Source organism: Phasianus colchicus, chromosome 13 (assembly GCF_987193195.1).
Source record: "Phasianus colchicus chromosome 13, bPhaCol1.hap1.1, whole genome shotgun sequence".
NCBI lineage: Eukaryota > Metazoa > Chordata > Aves > Galliformes > Phasianidae > Phasianus > Phasianus colchicus.
In genome coordinates this window covers 11,046,358-11,067,365 of record NC_143448.1, presented here as the reverse complement: position 1 = coordinate 11,067,365, position 21,008 = coordinate 11,046,358, and the positions used below count along the sequence as shown (strand labels likewise).

At 36.2% G+C, this 21,008-nt stretch overlaps 1 protein-coding gene across 1 annotated transcript in view; it reads left to right on the top strand.

The window, feature by feature from the left end:
* LOC116243751 (transcription initiation factor TFIID subunit 4-like) overlaps window positions 1-21,008 on the top strand; it is a 133,660-nt gene that overhangs the window by 87,176 nt on the left and 25,476 nt on the right. The window contains exon 14 of the mRNA XM_031615143.2: window positions 3,555-3,677. Within this exon, the coding sequence (XP_031471003.1) occupies window positions 3,555-3,677 (123 nt within the window). The remainder of the gene's footprint in view (window positions 1-3,554; window positions 3,678-21,008) is intronic.

Sequence of the window (21,008 nt, the reverse complement as noted above, 5' to 3'; positions counted from 1 at the left end):
AAAACAGCCTGTATCTTTTCTTGCGTTTACTGAGAGACTCCTGTTGAGTCAGACATGTTGTGTGGTTGTCTCTGAAAAGTGCTGTCCCCTCCTTTGGAACTACCTTTTTTATTCTCCTCCAACTGTGAAGACTGCAGTTGGTGATAGTATTTTTGATGAAGAGTCAGATGATGAGAAGGAAGAAAACTGGTATAGCTAATCTGTTGTAGAGTATGGGAAAATATGTAACTTGTATGTATGAAGGATGGAATGGGGGGAATGAAGAGGCACAAATAATGGAGGTTAGCATGCTTCAGTATGTTAAATATCACCTAGAAATTTTGTTGAATATCTCATTCATAAGTGTTCATAAACAGCGAAGATGTTTCATTGTAAGCATGTTGATTGTGATTCACTTAAGCCAACTGCAGTGCACTAAATGCTGCAAGATTAATACCTTTGTTGGTAATATAAGGATCATAATTCTTTATTTTTAACTGTAGTCTTATGATTATCTGCATTCAGATAAGCTTTTCTTAAAAACAAAAAACACATCAGTGTTTGTTGATGACTACTGTTTAAGATTTATAAAAATTTGTGAAGATATGAAAAATACAGTATCAAGTATTTCACAATTTCAGCCCCTCATTTTTATGAAACTTCAGGATACTGTGATCTTACTGATAGTATATACATGCTTTTGATGTATTTGATACGTTTTAACAAATATTCATTTAGGTTTACATAAAAAGGTTTTTATTTTCTGTTGGAGTATACCAAGTTATGTACTGTAAAGCCAGTATTAGCAACTGTATTCAGTATTTACCTGGAGTTTTTGCACTTGACAAGATATTCCTTATTTCTATTAAGGTAATGTCTACCAGCCTCAGTGGTGCTAGATGGTAAGTGAAGTATGTAGTACAGAAAGATCCATGTCTGGAGAGCTTATAGTCTGACTGTCTGGGTGAAGTGAGGTGAGAAGCACAGAGAAGTGAAGGGAAAGGTCTTGCCAGTGCTCACACTGAGTGTCAGTGAAACAGAGCCCGGCTCCTTTGGGCTCTGTCTGCTGAGACAGGTTTCCTGTCATCTGTTAAATTACAGTTAGCTGAAAATCTTGTACATTTGTTTGGACAAGTGCTAAGCCAATGCATTTGTCAAAAAATTAGTATTTGATATCCAAAACTATCTTCAGCTCTTCTCACTGAATAAGAAAACATGACAACCTGAGAAATAAATGAGTGTAGCCTTCCTGCATACTCACAAATCTATTTAATATTTGCTTGATGAAATAGCACCAGAAACTTTGCAGTTTTTGAAGTGAGAGTAGGATTTGTCCCACTATGTGGAGTTTAAAGAAACATCATGTTTTATGTCACAGTTGGCATGTGCAAAAAGTAAAAAAAAATGCTGAATTACAGTTAGTGGAACAATCCTTCACAATCATTATGTGCATACATTACATGTTGACACAATCAGTGTGGATTGCAGTGCAGATTGTATAATGGGCAAAGTATTAGCTACTGCTGGTTTGAAAATGGTGACTTTGGACAAGATGCTCATATAACAATAACCTTTGTATTGTACCAGTTATCTATCAGGCTGTATTTCTGGTTCATGCCTCCCAGGAAACTGAAACTTCTCTGCTGCAAAATTTCTTATTCTGTGAAGCCATCCACTTTGCAGCTTTGGCTGAGATCACTTGAAGCCAGTTGGCCCTAGCTTAAATATTCATCAGACTTCTGATAATTGTGATAACCCTTATAGGCTAGCAAGCATGGCAAATTAGCAAAAAGATGATAGATCTTTTTTTATATGCAGTTTTATCTTCAACCTTTCCTGGATATATGTTATACTATAGTAATAATTTCTTCTCTAAGGTATTTGCCGGTATCTGGATTTGCACATCTATTTACAGTTGCCTTGAAGCCTCATAATTACAATACAGCTGAAATGTCCATTTTCTTTCCCTGACTACAAATAGGGATCAATCGAATTTTAAATGACTGCTTACGGGCTAGCTCCCGATCATGACCTTTGTAAATGATTAGAGCTCACCACTGTTGCTATCTACCTTGAAAGGGTAAGCGGGCAGGTCTGTCTAACTGGCATTTAATCTGGAAGAGAGCCAAAGATATTTGAGCTAAAAACCTAATATGAGTTGGCAAAGGAAAGTATGTATAGACCTTTGCAGTATTATTTAGATATTTTTCCGTGTTTCTCTTTGTGTATTTAAAGGATTCTTCTATCCTGTAGATTAATTAGGTGCTTATTTGTATATAATTTTGTATTGAAGTTCTGATTGTAATTGAAGATATGAAAATAGGTTTCCAAACTCCAAATGTACTAAACTTGCTTTTTCTGAAGAACATCAGAATGTTGCATTAGTAAATGAATAAAGCTGAAAAATGCATTAAGAAGATTTATGAAGCAGACCTGCTTTTTCTAGGCAGTAGTGAATGGAGAAAAGATACCATACACTGTTCTTTTCTACTTAAACCTCCCTTCCTTTTAACATCAGCTAGGTAATTTAGGCCTCACTTGTATATGCAGCTCACATTTACCTGAAGTCAGACACTTCTATCTAGACCTATCAGTTCAGTTTTATTTTAATGAAGAAATGTGCCTGTATTGTACAATGTCTTCATTACCACTACTGGATTTCTTGAGGTAGCCTTCTATGCATTTTTGTTGAGGGAGGAATGACAATGATCTACAAACAAATACCTCCTCTGAATTTGTTGAAGGAGTTGCAGTATTACTAAGAATTATGACTGCTTTTTATCTAATTAAAATCACATGCTGCTTACCTCATTAGATATTTTTGTGCAAGGTAGATTATCAGAATCTTTAATAAAGTAATGTTGTTCATGGAACTGTGTCCCTTATCATTAGTTCTCTAAAAGAATTATACAGTTAAAATGAGTATGCAATCTTACCTCTTGTATTTTCTCTTTCTGTAGCATGCAACGCTGTTACATAATGAAACTGGCAGCCTGTTGTCTTAGCCTCAAAATAGCTAAATATGTTGTTACCTAAATCCCAATCCCATAAAGCAGTTGTAGATTCAGTTTGTATGGTTTTTATTTCAGTAATGCTTTCTTCTAATGTTCAGATAGAGGTAATCTATTTAGTTTTTTTTTTTTTTTTTTTTTTTTGAAAGTGAGTATCAAGCCTAGTTGTAATATTCAAAGTAAATCTCAGATGAAAGAAAATGTATTTTTTGAGAATTGCAATCAATATTTACATTCGCCATACTGATGTTAAACTGGAGTTGTAAGCCTGATATATAGGACTCATCATATAGATGAGACAGTTTTCAAGGCTGAGAGTGGATTTTCAAAAACAGTTGAAATGTGTAAAGCAGAAATTCTGTGGAAAGTCAAGAGAATTTCTCTATTTCATTGTTACTCTGCTACTGTGCTGCATTCTTGAGCTGCTAAAATGGTTTTTCTAGGAATAGCTTAAAACTGTTAGTAATGGTTCATATATATGATTTTCACCTTTTGCTCACAAGTCTGGAGAATGCTCATTTTGTTATAACAGCAGAATAAAATCTAATCTTTTCTTTCTAATAGATGCAGCAACAAGAACTTGCACAAATGAGGCAGAGAGATGCCAATCTAACTGCGTTGGCAGCTATTGGTCCCCGGAAGAAACGGAAACTTGATTCACCTGGACTGCTTACCATAGGAGGAGAGGTATTTGTTTATACACATAGTAAGAGACCTGATTCTTTCAAAAGCTAGTAGGAGTAACTAGAGATACAGCATGCTGATGTTTTCAGTGAACTGTAACTTGGAAAGAAGATACAAACTACTGAATTACAAGGACTGTGAGTCCAGTTTATCATATTTGTCACAGTTAAAATGACATCATCATTTAGTTGTATTTCTGAGTATTGTCTTTCAACAGATATTAAATAATATTTTAAAAGGAAAACTAAACCTGAAGCATGTAGGTCTCTCCCTACAGATGTTCTCTGTGTATTTATACTAGCTTTCTCCTCTGTGTTATACAAATGAAAATAGAAGAATGGGTAAGGCATTAAGAAAAATCTGGAAAAACAAAACTGTAGTCTTGCTCACATTCCAAACTGTGAGCTTGTAGTAATACTAGTTTTTGTGACAAATGTGTCAAAACCTTTTATGAAATGGCACTGCAATTGCAAGATGAGTTTGTAGTCACGCTAAATTATGTTGTAATTTCAACAAGAATACCATGCTCTAGAGGTAGGATCATGTAGGATCATTGCAAAGCAATGCAAAATCCTCAAGTGAAATATATTAACCATGGAGAACTGTGGTAATGTGGCTACATTACCTTGGATAACTCGTACTGAGCACTGTATTCTATAGTTCAGTTGTAGTTCAACTTTTGTTTCTGCTAAATATGCCTACACCATGGGAGTAAAAATAATTCTATTATTTGTCTGTTCTGGGGAAAATGCAAGCATTTTGTTTTAAGTAATTGACTAGCATATGTACTTTGACACACCCATATGAAGAATTGCTTTCTGAAAAACAGGGGAAAAGATTTTCAAGAAAAATGGATGAACAGGAGTGAGAGGTGCTCCTCAAATAACACTTCCACCAAACATGTAACTAGTTTCAGAATGTGACTACAAGGTAGCCTAAGGTGATCTGTGATCTCTATCACAGTCCTAGTGCATTCCTACCTTTTTCATGGGCTTTGGCTCTTGTACGTTGTGCTAACCCAATTCCATTTGATAAATTGGCAGAAAACTAACCTAACAACAACAAAAAGTGAATATTTTCTGCTTAGTTTGCTGAAGTAGTTTGGCTCAGAGCCCAGTGAGCATTGAAAAAGGAGCTTAGAACAAGGAAGAAGCCGCTAACTTGAGATCACCTGCTATCACCTTTATTTGCTGTGTCTACTACCTTTCTTATATTCTCATATTTTAGATAATCTGCTGAAAATGGCTTCCTATGTAGCAGGCAGGAGTTCCATCACTAACTCAGTCTATTTATTATTACATATAATGCAGTTTACATTAAAAATTAAAGAGAAAGGGTAAAGAGAAATGAGACACCATTTAGAAGAATTCAGCTTTTCTGTCTTGTGGAGTATAAAATATTACGTGTACAGGATTTTGTACTTTTATTTGATGGTGACTAGCAAAATAGCTGAAAAATATCTCTAAATGTTGCTGCTGTTTGCAATTTAATGTGTGATTGCCACGTAAGATATCAAACATTCCTGAAGTAGTACTGCCCAACTCTTCTTTGCTGTCTGGATCTTTTTAGTGCTGTGTTTCTACAGAGCAGTACATGGAAGAGGTAGAGAAGTGGATGGAACGTGCGGTAGAGGGAGAGCAGCAACTACTTATATTCTTTAGTTAGTATCCTAAAGCACTTGCTAGATAAATAATAATAGATTTTTGAGTTGTTTTTGCTTACCTTATGGATTTTTAATCTATTCAGTTTAAATTTGCAAGATTTTTTCTTGAAATGTAAGGCTTTTAATTATTAGCACTAAAATTTACTTTCATTTATGAAATAGATGGTCTCGTGTAACTGTAAGACTAAAAGCTTTAAGAAAATAATTAACCATCACAAGAGTAGGCATAGTAGTTTTAAAAATCAAGTATTGCTAAGATAGCATTAATGCAAAATTTGCATATTTCAGAATCTTTCATTTTTGTCTATGGAATGGAAGTGTAGAGGTTAAGTGCAGGTATGTGTTATGCTTAGGAAAAATAATAATTAAATAATGTGGCTTTTCATCAAGACCTATGGCTAGTATCCCAAAATACATAAATAGAAAGTATATGTTTGAAATATCTGAGGGTATAATTTGTTTAAACATCAAGTGAAAGCCCTCTCCTGGTACTTGCTGGCACAGATGGTTTTTGAATACTGAGCTTCCAAAGACAGCTTCAGGGCTAGTACAGTGAATCACCACTTATTGAAGACAGTCATTTTAGGGATAAGAAAAAAACTTCCTTCTCACATCGTGTAAGGGCAGTCATTTTAGGAATATTCAGCAAAGTATCTTGAAAATCCACCTTCCAAATGTTTTCAGGAGCATTTGTTGGAACAGCACTCAAAGGAGAGCTGATATTTTGTTTCTTTTCACAGCCAGTGTTTATTCAAGACATTAAAACATCCTGGAAATATAATTGAATATCCCAAAATGGCTATAGTTAAAGCAGTGATATTTTGAGTTGGGAAAAAGTAATTTTTCAAGGACTGTAATTGAAACTGTAACTGATTGAAAATATACTTTAGATTATTTCAGTAGCCAGAGTGGCTACCAACTTGATTGAGATGTTTTGCTAGCAAAAGATTCCATGTTTTTTTTTCTGAGATTTATGTTTTGATAGTATAATTTAATCGTTTAAAAGCAGTTTTCCTGTTAAGATTTTGTATAAAATGTCTTTAATATTCTTAAGATTAAGATTTGAGACTTGGAAGTCTGTTATACCAGAGACTCCAAAATGCAGGTGTATACAAGTTACTTCACGCAGAATCACAGAATGCTACTAGTTGTTGGAAGAGTAAGGATGAATCCATGATTATCTGGGAGGCATTTGGTACTATGATGTAAATGGAAAAATGGAAAAAGTACTTCTGACTCCAGACTCTTCATTCATCTGAGACTGAATGCGATTCATTTGCTTACACTTGTTAGCAGCTGGCATTCTCGCTTTATGCACAAGTTATCTATAGATGTTTCAGCAACCCCTGCAGTTTTTCTTCAAACCTATTGTTAATTTTTTCTTTTTTTTTGTCCAAAAAAAATCTCAATACTAGGTAATTTTCTGTTTGAAGTGGGTTACACATGATAAATAAGTGTGGTAGAGCTTCTCTTGGAAAACACGGCCTTGTTTCCTTCTTTTCTCACCCCTTTCAAACAGAAAGAAATGCATGATTTGTCTTGCAGAAGTCTTTGTTGCAGAATGGCTGTGTCATAGGCTCTTTCCAAATTCAAAGAAAGTTGTGCAGATTTTAAAGTTTATGAATCAGCCAATATGATTTTGAAGCATAAAACTTTTTTTTGAAAGATCTGAAAAAGAACCATTTTATAGTCTTTTACTCAGGGGAAAAACACCAGTCAGTAGGATTGCCATGCTCTGAGCAAATCTTTGGGATATTTCCTCACCTTTTTGGGACTAAGGTAGTTTTATGGCATCCACTTTAAAAAAAATCATTGGAATGACTTGTCTACAACTCAAGTATCAGCTTGGTCTTCATGTCTGTACAGTTGGCTCTTGATAAACAACTTTTTAAGTGGTCAAAATATGCTTAGAAAGTGGTTGAATCTAAAGAACCTTTATACTGGTTAAGCTTGAGTTATATGAAAGCAGATACAATAGACCATAATGCCTTTTGCAAGTGTTTATGGTCCAAGAAGTTAAAACTTTTCACGCTTTTAAGCCTGTAGATTAATAGCAGAACAGGAAACTTTTTTATGATTTATTGTATCATTGTCCTTTCAAGCACTGTTGCTCCATGCATCACTGACATGATAGAATGCAGTAGATATCTCAGTCCCGTTTTGGTGTAGGTTGTCACTCCTGCCTGATAGTTGTAATTTCCCTTTTAGATGTAGCAAGCTATCAGTTAAAAATACAGGTTTGAATTTTCAGGTAGACAGAATGTAGTTGAGCAGTATGTTCTTATCACTCTTTTATGGAGTTAAATGCATACATCTTTGTGAAGCTTTGAAATTTCCAAGTTTAGTTCAGTTTTTGTGGCTTGTTTTGGTTGTTTTCAAAACTCAAAATACATATCATAATCATTCATAGTAAATATATTAATATCTATTTGAAAACCAGAGTCTTTTTAAATACTTTACAGATATGATCCTAACTAATTATTGTACCTATTTTTCTCATTCTTAAATAAATGAGATTTCCAATAATTTACCCCAGTGATGAATTACTTTATTTCAGATTTAATTTCAAATGGTTTTCTAGTTCATCAGGAATATTAAAAAATACATATAATTGTGGTTTTATTTTGTGAAAAGAATTTGTAAGCATTAACATGTTTCACAGCCTTGGTAATAGAAAGTAGGAATGTCTTAAATAGGAAGGGCAATGCCAACTTTTTGTTGATGATTTATACATTTACTCCAAATTAGAATTATTAGCATACTTTGTGCCTGTTACAAACAGGCAGAAATACAGTGAGTAAGAAAGCAGAATGATTTTGTATGGATCTCAGTTGACATGAGGAATAATAGTCAGTTGGCAATACAAGAAAATAGGAAGTGGCTCTGTGCCAGCGCAAACATTCTTTTTTACTAGTAGAACAGGTTTGCATACTGTATGTATTCCTTTGATCTGTGGAACACAAAATATTCTGACACACGTTCTGTGATATTAATCATTTTTCCTTACTGGCCAAGACAAATTTGATTTTTACTTCATTTGGAGATGGAAAGGGTAGTTGATCCCTGTTTGCATGATGTTGATCTAACGCACAGAAGGAGACCATTAGAGCATTTATTTCCTTGCTTTTCAAAGGTTTCTTCCTGGAGCCTTACATACAGTGATTTGTATTTTAACTAAAATCCACCTTCTTGTTACAACATGGAAAAAAAATTAATGTTGAAAATAAAGATCATTTAGTCCAACTGTCCACTTACCACCAACGTAGCCCACTAAACATGTTCCAGAATGCCACATCCTCACATTTCTTAAAGACCTTCAGGGATTCAACCATCTTCTTGGATAGCCCTTTCCAGTGCCTGACCACTGTTTTGGTGGTTTTCCTAATATCCAGCTTGCACCTCTTCTAGTGCAACTTCAGGCCATTCCCTCTAGATCTATTGCTAGTTATGTGGGAGAAGAAGCTGACCCCCACCTTGTCACAACCTCCTTTCAGGGAGTTGTCGAGATCTCTTCTGAGCCGCCTTCTGTCTAAACCATCTCAGTTCCCTCAGCCATTCCCCATATGAATTGTGCTCCAGTCCCCTCACCAGTTTTATTGCCGTTCTCTGGACACACTCCATGGCCTCAGTGTCTTCCTTGTAGTAAGGGACTTAAAACTGAACGCAGTACTTGAGGTATGGCCTCACTAGAGCTGAGTGCAATCAGACAATCACCTCCCTGCTTCTGCTGGCTACACCGTTTCTGAAGCCATTTGCTTTCTTGGCCACCTGGGCACACTCATGTTGGCTCATGCTCAGCTAAGCATTGTCAGCACCTCCAGATCTTTTTCCTCTGCCCAGTCTTCCGGCCACTCTGCCCCTGCCCTGTAGCATTGCATGTGGTTGTTGTGACCAAAGGATAGGACTCAGCACTTGATCTTGCTGAACTTCATCCCATTTGCCTCAGTCCAGTGATCCAGCCTGACCAGATCCCTCTGTAGGGCCTTCTTACTCTCAGGCAGATGGACACTGCTTACCAGTTTGGCGTCACTACAAAATTTCTCAGGGTGCATTCAATCCTCTCATCCAGATCATCAATAAAGATATTAAACAGGATAGGCCACAATACCCACCCCTATGGAATACTACTCTTGACCGGTTGGCAGCTGAGTTTAACTCCAATCACTGCCACTCTCTGGGCCCAGCCATCCAGCCAGTTGTTTACTCTGCAAAGTGTGTACCTGTCCAAGCCATGGGCTGCCAGCTTCTCCAGGAGAATACTGTGAGAGACAGTGTTAAAGGCTTTGCTGAAGTCTAGGTAGACTGCATCTGCAGCCTTTCTCTTGCCACCAGGCTGGTCACCCAGACACTGAAGGAGACCAGGTTGATGAAGCAGGACTGCCTTTTGTGAACCTGTGCTGGCTGGACATGATTCCCCTTTTGTCCCACATGTGCCATGTGATCTCACTCAAGGAGATCTGTTCCATGAACTTCCCTTGCACCAAAGTCATGGCTGACAGACCTGTATTTCTCTAGATTCTTCTTATGACTGTTTTTATAGATGGGAGTCATGCTGGCAAGCCTCCAATCTTCTGGGATCTGTGGTTGACCAGGAACACTGATACATAGTGGTAAGTGGCTTGGCAGCCACCGTTGCCAGCTCCCTCAGTACCCTTGGGTGGATCCCATTTGGCCCCGTGGTCTTGTGACAGTCTGGGTGGAGTAGTAGGTTCTGTAACTGTTTCCATCTGAATGTTTATTCTGCTCGCCAGAATGGGACCACCTCCCCATCCCAGACTTGCAGATCAGGGGGTAAAGTACCCTGAGGATAACTGGTCTGATGATTAAAGATAGATGTAAAGAAGGCATTGAGAACCTCAGCCTTTTCCTTATCCTCTGTGGTCACATTGCTCACTGCATTTAGTAAAGGATGGAGATTCTCCTTAGCTCTCCTCTTACTATTAATATATTAATAATTTTGTTGTTATTGTTGTCTTTTACTACAGTGGCCAGGTTGAGCTCAAGCTAGGCTTTCACCTTTCTAATTTTCTCCTTGCATATCCTATCCACTTCTCTGTAGTCTTCTTAAATTGCCTGTCCCTTCTTCCACAGGAGGCAGGCTCTCTTTTTGTCCCAGAGTCTCAGTGAAAGCTCTCTGCTCATCCTATGGCATTCGGGGACAGCCTGCTCCTGCATCTTGAGGAGCGTCCATCCTTCCTGGACCCCTTTACCCTTCAGGACAGGCTCTCAAGGAATTCTCCCTACTAGTGTCCTGAATAGTTCAAAGTCTGTCCTCTGCAAGTCCAAGGTAGCCTTTTCCATGAAAACTATAACAGATACAAAGAGCACAGTAACACAATTTGATAGAGCAAATTCTCAGCTATAAAAAACTCTTTTTCAGCATAGTCACTGCTATTAGGTATGTGCTTTTGTCAGTGATGAACAAGAGCCTGCATGCTGCAATCAAAATCTGTACCAGCAGAGGTGACCCATTGTGGCCACCACTGAAATGTGCCACCCTCCACCTCACTGTGCTCACATCCACTCCATAAACATTCAGCAAGCATCAATGAATGTCAGTGGGCGCAATTTTTTCTGCATGAAGAATTCAGTTGCACACCTTTGCTTTATAGTACTTCTGTGTCAGATGTCAGCTTGTCAGACTGCCCCTTTGCTGCCACCTGTCATCTTGCAACAAAATGGAATGGAATGTTGATGGGAAGATTCAACCTCTACTGCCATACCAACAGTGTCTTGCTCTGATGTTGTGGGATAATATAATAAAATAGGAGGCACTACTTTCAAAGTAGGCCTTGTGTTTTCAATTGTTTTCTCCCTTTAGTGTCTTAATATTGAGAGGAGAAACAATGAACTATATTTTGTGGCCTCCGTTTTTTCTGACGTTTACAATTCTAGAATTTTTCTTCTGTAAAACTGGTAAGTCTAAAATAAATAAAGGGCCTAGCTGAGGATTTTTCAGAACTGACTTGAATTTCTCCATTGACTTCAGAAGGTGGGGCCCAAGGTTCTGTGATATTTTTAGATATCTGTGCATTTTTTTAAAACTTGAGTAGAAAGTGTCTGTGGTGTAGCTTTTCAGTATACACATGGAAAGATTTAGTATCTTAATATAGCAGCACTTCTCCTCTGACTCTTCTCCAAAAGAGTCAGGTGAATCATCAAATTGTTTATTTCCTTCTCTCTTCCATCTTCTTTAATATCAGATAACTTTTGGGAAATCCTTAGAGTCTTAAAAAACTTAATTAGATGTCCATTCTTGGATATTTCCAGCCTGATTCTTTAAAGGAAGTCAAGTAATATGTTGGTCATACCAAGACGGACAATTAGAGTATCAGCATTTAACATTTTAGTTTCCTCTGAACCTTTAGGCAGGTAGGCTTGAACTTCAAGGGAATCCTTTTGCTAGCTTATAATATAAACAGTTCACTTTGAAATACTGAACAGTTTTTGTTCCTTAACCTGATCCAAACTGTAAAACCAAACTATTGCCAGTGTCTCTCTTCCAGACAAGAGTATCTAAGCAGTGCTTCTGCTACTTCTGTAGTGTTTCTGAATTTACCCTCATAGGGCATCAAGTCTATCTTAGAGTTTCTTTTAGATTTCATGATACAGAACACAATGAAAACAGCTTGGAATAACAAGAGAAAATCCTCTTTGAGAAAATGAAATTATCAGCACAAGCTTTCTGAAGTCCTGCAGGTACTCTATATTGATGCTCCTGAAACAGATCTGGCCACCATTGCTTCAGTTGCAAAAACATTCTGTTGGTAAGGAGAAATATCTTGCTTTAAAACAAATGCCTGACAGATAAACATTTCTTACTGGTGTAGTAAAAATAATCTTAAGTAGCTCTACTCAAAAGAGAAAAAACAAACAACAGTGTGTATCAAAGAGGAAGGAAGACAAGGCCTATTATGGTTTCCTCGTGTCACGTATGAGTCTTCCAAGATTGCACTGTAAGTCTGAATGGTTTCTTTATCAATTTGGAAGTATTAATGTATGCATAGTATTCGTATATAAATATACATGAATACACATGCACAAATGTTAGAGTCAGGTCCTATTACAATTTTCATAAGCAATGTCATTGTTAAATGACAAAATATCAGCAGTTTGTGGTGCAGGGTTTTCTATTCTGACAAATTTTGCTGTTTAATGAACATGATGTGTTGTCAGCCCCTATAATCTATTGTGTACTGTAAGAACATTCTGAGCAAACATTTGTTTAATTTGGAAATTATTGTTCACACTACTTCCACATCTGTTGACCAGTCTGCTACTGTCCACATTTCCCTTTTGGAATTTGGCTAAAATTTGTCAATCATAAAATTGAAAGCAGTGACTCAAATATTTAAACTTTGAGCTTAAAGCCAAAAGCTTGACAAGTTTGCATGGCTTACACATCCATTCTTTGTAAGAGAGATGAGAAAATGGGTTCTGGTTGGCTGTGTTCACAAGAAGTTAAGCATCTGAGCTCCAGACCTGCAAGGACATGTGCACATGCTTAACTTTAAGCACAGTGGTTGGTTTGTTTGAAGTTAGTAACGTGCCTTGTGTAGTACGCTAATTACATGCAAGAAGCTTTTGTTGGATCGCTGTGTATTTCAGTGTTCCTGTCAGTCTTTTTGTGTTTCCTACTGCATGAATTCCGCTAATCTGTAACTGATTCTGATTTAGGAAGTGCCTTATTACTGTTTTCTTTACATGATAAAAAACGGTTTTCTTTTTGGGAAACAGGCATATTGCATGCTTTTGAAAAGTCTCACGTTATTTGACCATCAAAGACTTTGGGACTATCAGTGTATTTAGGGGCAGGCTTCAGAACTTTCCGAGTGCATCTTCAATATTGCAGGCTGTATTTTGCTTTCAAAGAATTAACATAGTAAAAATATCTGACAGGGGGATCTTCGTCTTGGTGTTCCTTTTGTTACAGAGTCTATTCTAGTGAGTGACTAGGAAAAAAGGGGGTTTTGTTTTTGTTTTGCCTGCAGTCAAACAGGAGCATGCTGGTTAAAGGGATTCTGTGGGGGAGTTGGACTGGAGAGGGCCTGAGGGAACTCGGAGAGACATCTACCACCAGCAGCTTGTCTGTGCTAGCTAATTATAGCTAGGGTACTGTTTACTTTAGTGGTATACTCCTTATTTATTAGTTACTTAGTTACTGCTTGCCTTCAAGTTACAGGCTTGCAGCCAGTTGCTGCAGGGGAGGTGCAATAGGAAGGGAAGGGCATCAAGCAGCACTGTAAATCGGAGCTCCCTGACCTTGGCATGTTTTTTAAAATATTTTTTTTCCTTTTTCTTCTTTTTTTTTCCTCTTTTTAAAAAGACACAATGGGAGATATGGTCAAAAAGAAAAATATGCAAGTTAAAAAATGGAAAGAAGGAATTTTTTTTTACAGTCTAGCAGGACTATGATGATTGATAAAACTGCTGTTTTTTTCTTCTTTTAATTCCTGCATTCAGACCAAAATTCCACTTTTTTGTATGTCTAAAGTTCCACTGGTTTTAATAAAATTATGATTTTTATACCTTTTTTAATAGGTCCCACTTTGTGAATCCAAAGCTAGTTTCTTAGGGTACTCTTACAAACTAGTGAAATAGTTTCACATCAGTACTCTTCCAAACAAAAATGAATTGATACAGACATATTTCTCATAATTAACTAAAACTAAATTAAACTATAGTAAAGATTGTATGTGGAAACTATAGGTCATTTTAAAGATTGTATGTGGAAACCATAGGTCATTTAAAAGTCCAAGCCCTTAAGAGTTAAACAAAGGTGAACCACTTTAGAAAATTTTACCCCAATTCACCTCCATTTTTGTCATGAACTTTGAGCCTTTGTATTAGCTATGTGAAAGAGATATTGTTGCTTTTGTTGTTCTGTTTGTAGTAGTGTTGGCATGATAATTATCTCAGCAAACAACACACCAAAGAACAGTAGTGTTGTGTGGAGGCAAATTAAGAGAATCATGAGATCATCTGCAACTCTGAGAAAGCAGAAGTTATCACAAATAGTGACTTCCATGACTTAGAAGGGCAGATGGTGTTGACTGCAAGTATCAGTAAAAGAATTATTTCTTTAGTCTTTCTGAGCATTACAGTCTCTTGCAAAGCTGGGATCATAACAAGAGCTGAACCTATGTATGATGGACCAGTTTCTGAACAATACAGAGGAAGCTCTGTTAGAATAATAAGCATAATGTAATATCTATGGGGGAAAAAAAAAAAAAGCCAAGCTTCTATCTCCAAAGAAGAAGGTTGGGAATAAAAAAGGAGCACAACAGGTTAAACAGCCTTGGCCGAAGAAGTGAGTACCCCTAGGCAGACCAGCATCTCTAATCAGTGGTAGTGGTACTAGCTCTGAGGGGAGGGAAATTCAGGCTGGTGCTCTCATGTAACATTAAAAAGGACAAGCAGTCTGTCAGGAGAAACAGTCATTGGCGTGGGATTTCTTCTCTTGATCAAAAAGACAGCAGCACTGCAGCCTGCTTTATCTATAAGGGAGGTGTCAGCAGAGGGCATTTTTTTCCCAGGCCATATCACTGGCCTATGGTGCACTTTTCCCAAGCCATAAAAGAAGTCACCTGCATTTCTCTCTTTAGCAAGGTTTTGTTGATCCCTTTCTTCTCTTTTCACTTGTTTTCAATTTTATGCAAGTAAAATACCCCCCTTTTTTTTTTTTAAGAAACATCTTTACAAAGCAGAAGGGGGAGCTAAATCTGATGGACCTGAAAAATATGCCTGATACTTATCTCCAAAGCCAGCATTTGTTCTATCCTCTCTATTAGAAATTCTCTATAATTAACAAAAAAAAAAAAAAAAAAATTTAAGAAATACTGTGAATTTGAATCTGCAATTAGTTACTTTCTAATAAGTGATGTGTTAATTTAATTGACAAGCTTACTTGTAATGAGACATGTTTTGTGGGTTTTCTAGTTAGGGGCAAGAAGAATTTAAAAGGGTGATCTGATTCCATGCCTGATCATCATTTTCACATTTGAGGATTCATCTGTGTCCGAATCACTTAACCAATAATACTTTATTTTAGCAAAAATTCTTCTGGTTCTATAATATTTAGAAAATTATTAATTAATCTCTAATTGAAGCATCAACTCTGTTTATATTGACTCTGGTTTCTGCATGATCAAATCTGTAGATCATGTATGTTCTGCATTTGAGTTTGGAGTATGATCAGTTTACAGCAAGTAAGGAAAATTAGGACTGTTCAGTGAACGTTTTAGTACTTTTTTTAGTTGGCATTCTCGATATGTGTTAGAAAGACTTGAACATTCCAAGATGAGAGAATTATAAATCTAGATCTAGATCTCATTACTCACAGAATTTATTCTAGCTGTTGTGACTAATAAGTTAGTTTAACATATTGGGGTTCCCTTTCTAGAGTGTCATATATTAAAAAATGTGATGTAATTCATAATCCAGCTTGTTCTACCTATTTTTGAGCAGCGAGTCCTTGTTGGTCTGAAGTCAAACACAGTTTTTACACTAGCATTAGAGAGACACAAAGTTTTTTGGATTTCAGGATAATTTTAAAATGTTACTTATTGTATTTATATTTATCCTAGTGATGATCAAAACAAATGATTTTTAATTTCATTTTCTATACTTCTGCCCTTACTGTGTAAGTACTATATACTGCTGTGATAAATGCATTAGATTGTACTGAGTGAGTGGGAGATAGAAAAGCAGGATTTGTTCTTTTGAGTATGCTTTTCCAACTACAGATTCCACAACATTAAATTTTTGCTATTCTTATTTAAATGATGAATTTAACTTAAATTTTCTAATTTTAATATAATTCTTTAACAAGGCCATATAATCCTCAATCTAGTTGTGAGTTATTTCATTTAACTGTGTATTGAGAGACATTGCTCTCTCAATATTAATTTAAAGATGCAATCATTTAAACCTTAACAAAAATTATACACTTTTTGGGGTTTTCAGAGGTATTTTTGTATCTCCCACTTTCAATTGGTGTAATTAATACCTTTTTTCTCAATAATTTTGGTTTGTACTGCGATTTCTGATACTTTTCCCATGGGTGAAAAAAAAATGGAAAAAAAAAAAAACAACAAAAGCAACTCGGTGATAGCTTTTTTTTATCCTCTTTTCTCTCTTTTTGAAGACAAAGCTACCTGACTTATGGCTGGTTAGAATGAGCATCACGTAAAACAGACAAATCAAGCTGTGTCAGATTAATCCTCCTTAAGCGGCTTACACTCCAGTTGCATAGAAAGACACCATAACATGGAGAACTTGTTCAGAATTGACACCAAACTAGAGATTGCATATCAAAGAAAATGCTTTACCTACCTATTCTGCAGTCTACTCTTTAGTGTGAATTGTTCTTCTAGATCTGATAATAGAACACTTCTGGCTGACTGTACCGTATCAACTTGACATTTGGAATACAGATATATGAGAAGCATGTCATGTTAACAGAACACTACAACAGTCATACTTTGTCTCAACTGATGGGGGAATTGCAGCGTACAGAGTAATTCATGTTGACAGTAAGAACTTGCAGATAGGCAGCCTAAAATGGTGAAATCATTATAGAAATTTCTTTAACTGGTTGAATGACCATAGCAGATTGGTTGAGCCAGCCAAATCAAAGAGAATGTGAAGGAGATATTTTCTCTACTACAATTTTAAAGATTAATTTGTGTCTGGCTTATATATCCTTTGGAATACGTATATTTTTATCTGTGAATATTGATACAAACATAAGAGTTAGTAGTTATTGATTAAACAGTATATTTTTCATATCTATTGTTCAGAGAATTAGGTACTTTTTCATGGTTAGTATTTGAGAAATAATCTTGAAGAGAAGGTGACCATATAATTTGAATTTTATTTTTGTTTCATTTACTTATAAAAGAATGTTTTATCAATTTGATTAATAATAGAGTTTTACATTTTCATTTAATTCACAAAATATTTTTCAGTTTTTTGCTTTTCTGTACTTTTAAGTCTCTCATTGGTGCTAAAAATCGGATTTTTTTCCTCAAAAACTGAATATAGATGATATTTTAGAGGGAGAGTCAATGTTGTGCCCGTAACAATAGAGACAAGTGGCAATGAAAGAGAAAACCTTGGAGTACCTTCAGTTCCTGCTTTCAACTGAACCTTAACCAATCACCTACATTTATTTTCTTAGAACTTAATTCAACAGGTTTTAGTCATACCCTCTAGGATCTCCATAATACAATTCTGTAGGTACAGCAAATTCTTCAAATCGCCGTCAGCAGCAGAGCACACAGGCATGTTACAGACTTCAGGCACGAGAGACCTAAGTCTGTAGAGAGAAATATGCTTTGAGTATCATCTGTATAAAAAAAGAGATATCCCAAACTTTGCATTTAAAAATATTTCTCCAAAGTGTCTCTTTCAGTATAAATGCTAATGTGTGTTGGTATTAAATGAATCTATAGAGAAAGCTCTTTAGCCCAGTGCAATGGGAATTATTCCATTGTCAGTCTGGCTCTACTTCTGTCTGTGGCTTACTCTAGTTGACTTTATCTTAGTGTTCTTATCTCATTCATTGCTATTCATAACCCATACTTGTGTGAAGATGGGCCTTTATTCATATGAAATATTTGCCAATTTCCTTGTTCCTTTATGTAAAGGAACAATAAATACTATTTGAACATATATACCTTTGATTTGTTTTCATTCTCAGTTTAATTATGCAGTGTGTATTTTAGACACGTATGTCTGATTCTTGTCTTGTATTAATTTGTCTTTTCATGTTAACAAGTATGAGTACGAAGCAAGCAAAAGCAATCCTGCTTCCCAGTTATAGGTGTATTTGGGGCCATACGTGCGTTATAGTCGCAGAGCTTTAAAAGAAGGTGATAACCAGAAGATTCTCTCTTTCTGGATACTTTAAAGAAATGTTTTCCAAAAATATAAAAGATGAAATTTTGGCATTGCTCAGCTAGATGAGAAAAGAGGAGTCTGCCATAGACTCCACTCCTCCCTTTCCTGCTTATTCTTCCAATTCCTGCAATGCTTAGTTGGGGAAAAAAATTGATTGCATAGTAGAGCTAGGTTGTGGTAAAAAGCAAACAGAGAACATAAGTAATTTTCAGTATCCTCTGCTAGCACATATAATTTCCATCCCCTAGAACTGAAATATTGCCAACCTCTTCCTTTAGTTACTTAACCAATTGCAGTTTAGCTGTTTTATGTGACATATCTATCACATGGAGAAGTAATTACTAAGAATTCACAAAGCAAATGCAGGAATCTGGGATTGATATTCTGATGCACTGCTGCACAGGTACTGTTTAAGGTTACTGTTTCTGATTGAAGTCTCTTTCACCTTTGTATGAAAGCAGCATAATTAATCAGACTGTAATGAATTCAGGTACTGCCAGTTTGTCACCTCGAGAAAGAAGTTACCAGAGCAGGCTGAAATCCAATTGAAAATGTGGTCATGATTAGTATTTAATATTTAAGGACTGTTTTAATATGTGTAGTGTGATGGTAGACACGTTTTGACAATGTTGGGAAATGTGTTGCATGGCTTCAAATGTACCTCGAAAAGTAAGTGCAAGATAATCCCAAATTCTTATGCAAATGAAAGTATTATTTTACAGATTAGAAAGGTACAGAGTCTGCAGCTCTAAATGTTTCCTGATTTGTCTATTTAGTTTTGCCTGTATTAGCAGAGGTCTCATCTTGTTTTGGTGTGAAAGTTGGATCAGGCATAATATATCCACCCAAAATCAAGAATCACTAAATGAAACAGTAGTTTAGCTTGTCTTTTAAGTTGTTATTCTTAGTGATCTCTTATAAGTGCATTTGAATAGAAGTAATGGTTTTGATGCTGTACACTTTCCAAGTTAAGGGAGGTTTATATCACTACTCTTGGTGCTGTTTTCAAATGTAAATACTCTTGTTAGAAATCTGCAGTTCAGTAGGAAAATTCAGTGGGTGCTATTGTGTTATGGAAAAAAAATATATCAGGATTTAGGCATTTATTTGCTTAGGTGATTTTTTTAAATGCTTTCTATTTAAATTATTGAGAGAGATGATATTTTAGCTGTGCTTGATTTCCAAGGCTTCAGAAAGACAATTGCAGTACAGTTATTTGCACACAACTGTACTAGAGGTGATCTTTGTGCGAGTCCTCTCATGGATCTCACCACAGTGAAGTTCAAACTGTAGAATGGTTCATACTTCAGACAAAATCAACTGGATTATTTTAAATAATATAAATAGGTGGTATGGATTAAGCTGGCTGATATTGCCTGGAGTGAGTTGGAGAGCGCTCATATGAACTACTCTGCTGGCAGATCTTCAGGATAATAACTTCAGCAGGGGGCAGTGAGGAGCAGCTGGGGGGCATAAAGCCTTTGATCAGCACAGCTGGATCCAAATCTAACATCTGTCTATAGTCTTAGACTCAACACTTTTGTTAATACTTTGAGCTGTATTTGCATTTGTTAGATTATTTTGGTGACAGTACTTTTCTGTCTCTAGTGTTCCATTTCTTTCCATAATCCCCCCTCACAGCAAAATCAGTATTGGCAATTCAGAAGAAATAGAACAATTATCTTCTTCATGTAACCCTTTAACAATTATTAACTTTCCTATACTTTTCTAGCAATGGCTATATGTGCAAGTCTCAGTAAGGAGCAGCTGGGAAATTAAAATACAGGAATTACAGAAAGAAGCTGTTCAGTTTTGCTGCAGTTGCCATCAAAGAATGCATATATATCTTCTCTTTCTCTCTCAGATCTAATGAGAAGGAGCCCATGTGCCCGTATACGCAAGATATTTCAGGTTCCTACATTCATGAAGCTCCTCTGTGCCTGTGAGGAAGTGAATGGCTGATGGGATGACAGGAGGCTTGAATTTACAGTCCAGCGCATGCTTGACCATAACTGAGTTGATTACAAACATTCCTGTAAAAATTCAATAATAATTTAAAGAACACAGGGTGGAGAAGCTAGTCTCAAAAAAGCAGTGTTGCAGGGTAATAGTCTCGATATCTCTTAAGCTTCCTGCATACACTTACTCCTGTCTTTTTCTTTTCTTCTGTATTCTATGTTTGCTTCAGAGAAACAAACCTTGTAAGCATTTGCTTATATTTGGCATGGAATAATAAAGCAGACAAGTGTCACATGAATGATTGTGACACTTGTACAAATGTCTGTGAGCTCAAACAGGACAGGCAAATTATGTTTTGACCCATTAACTATAGCTGTCTTAGAAAAAAATGCCAATTTATTAAACAGTCTAATGCAAGCAAACACTCAGGATTTAAAAATTTGTCAGAATCACACCTTTAGTCTTCATATTAAAAGCATGCTGAGATGCATCCTTCCATCCTCAGTTTGCTGAAAAAAATACAGCTTTGAGAGGATGAGGAGGTTGAAAATCAAATCGAGTATTTTGATTCCTTTTAATACAGATATAGACCATCATTTTTCCATTCAATATTTTCCATTTCCTATTGCTTATCCATTAAACTGGAAAGGGAATGAAGGCTTTGGGTACCTTATTCTTTGGCACTGTCAGTTTTTGAAATTTCCTTTTAACTTCTTACGGTGTTATTTTGAGATTCTAGGGTTGTGGTGAGAAGTTTTCCACAGCATAGTACACGTAACTGCCTCTACGTTAAATGAGTGAGTGGAGTA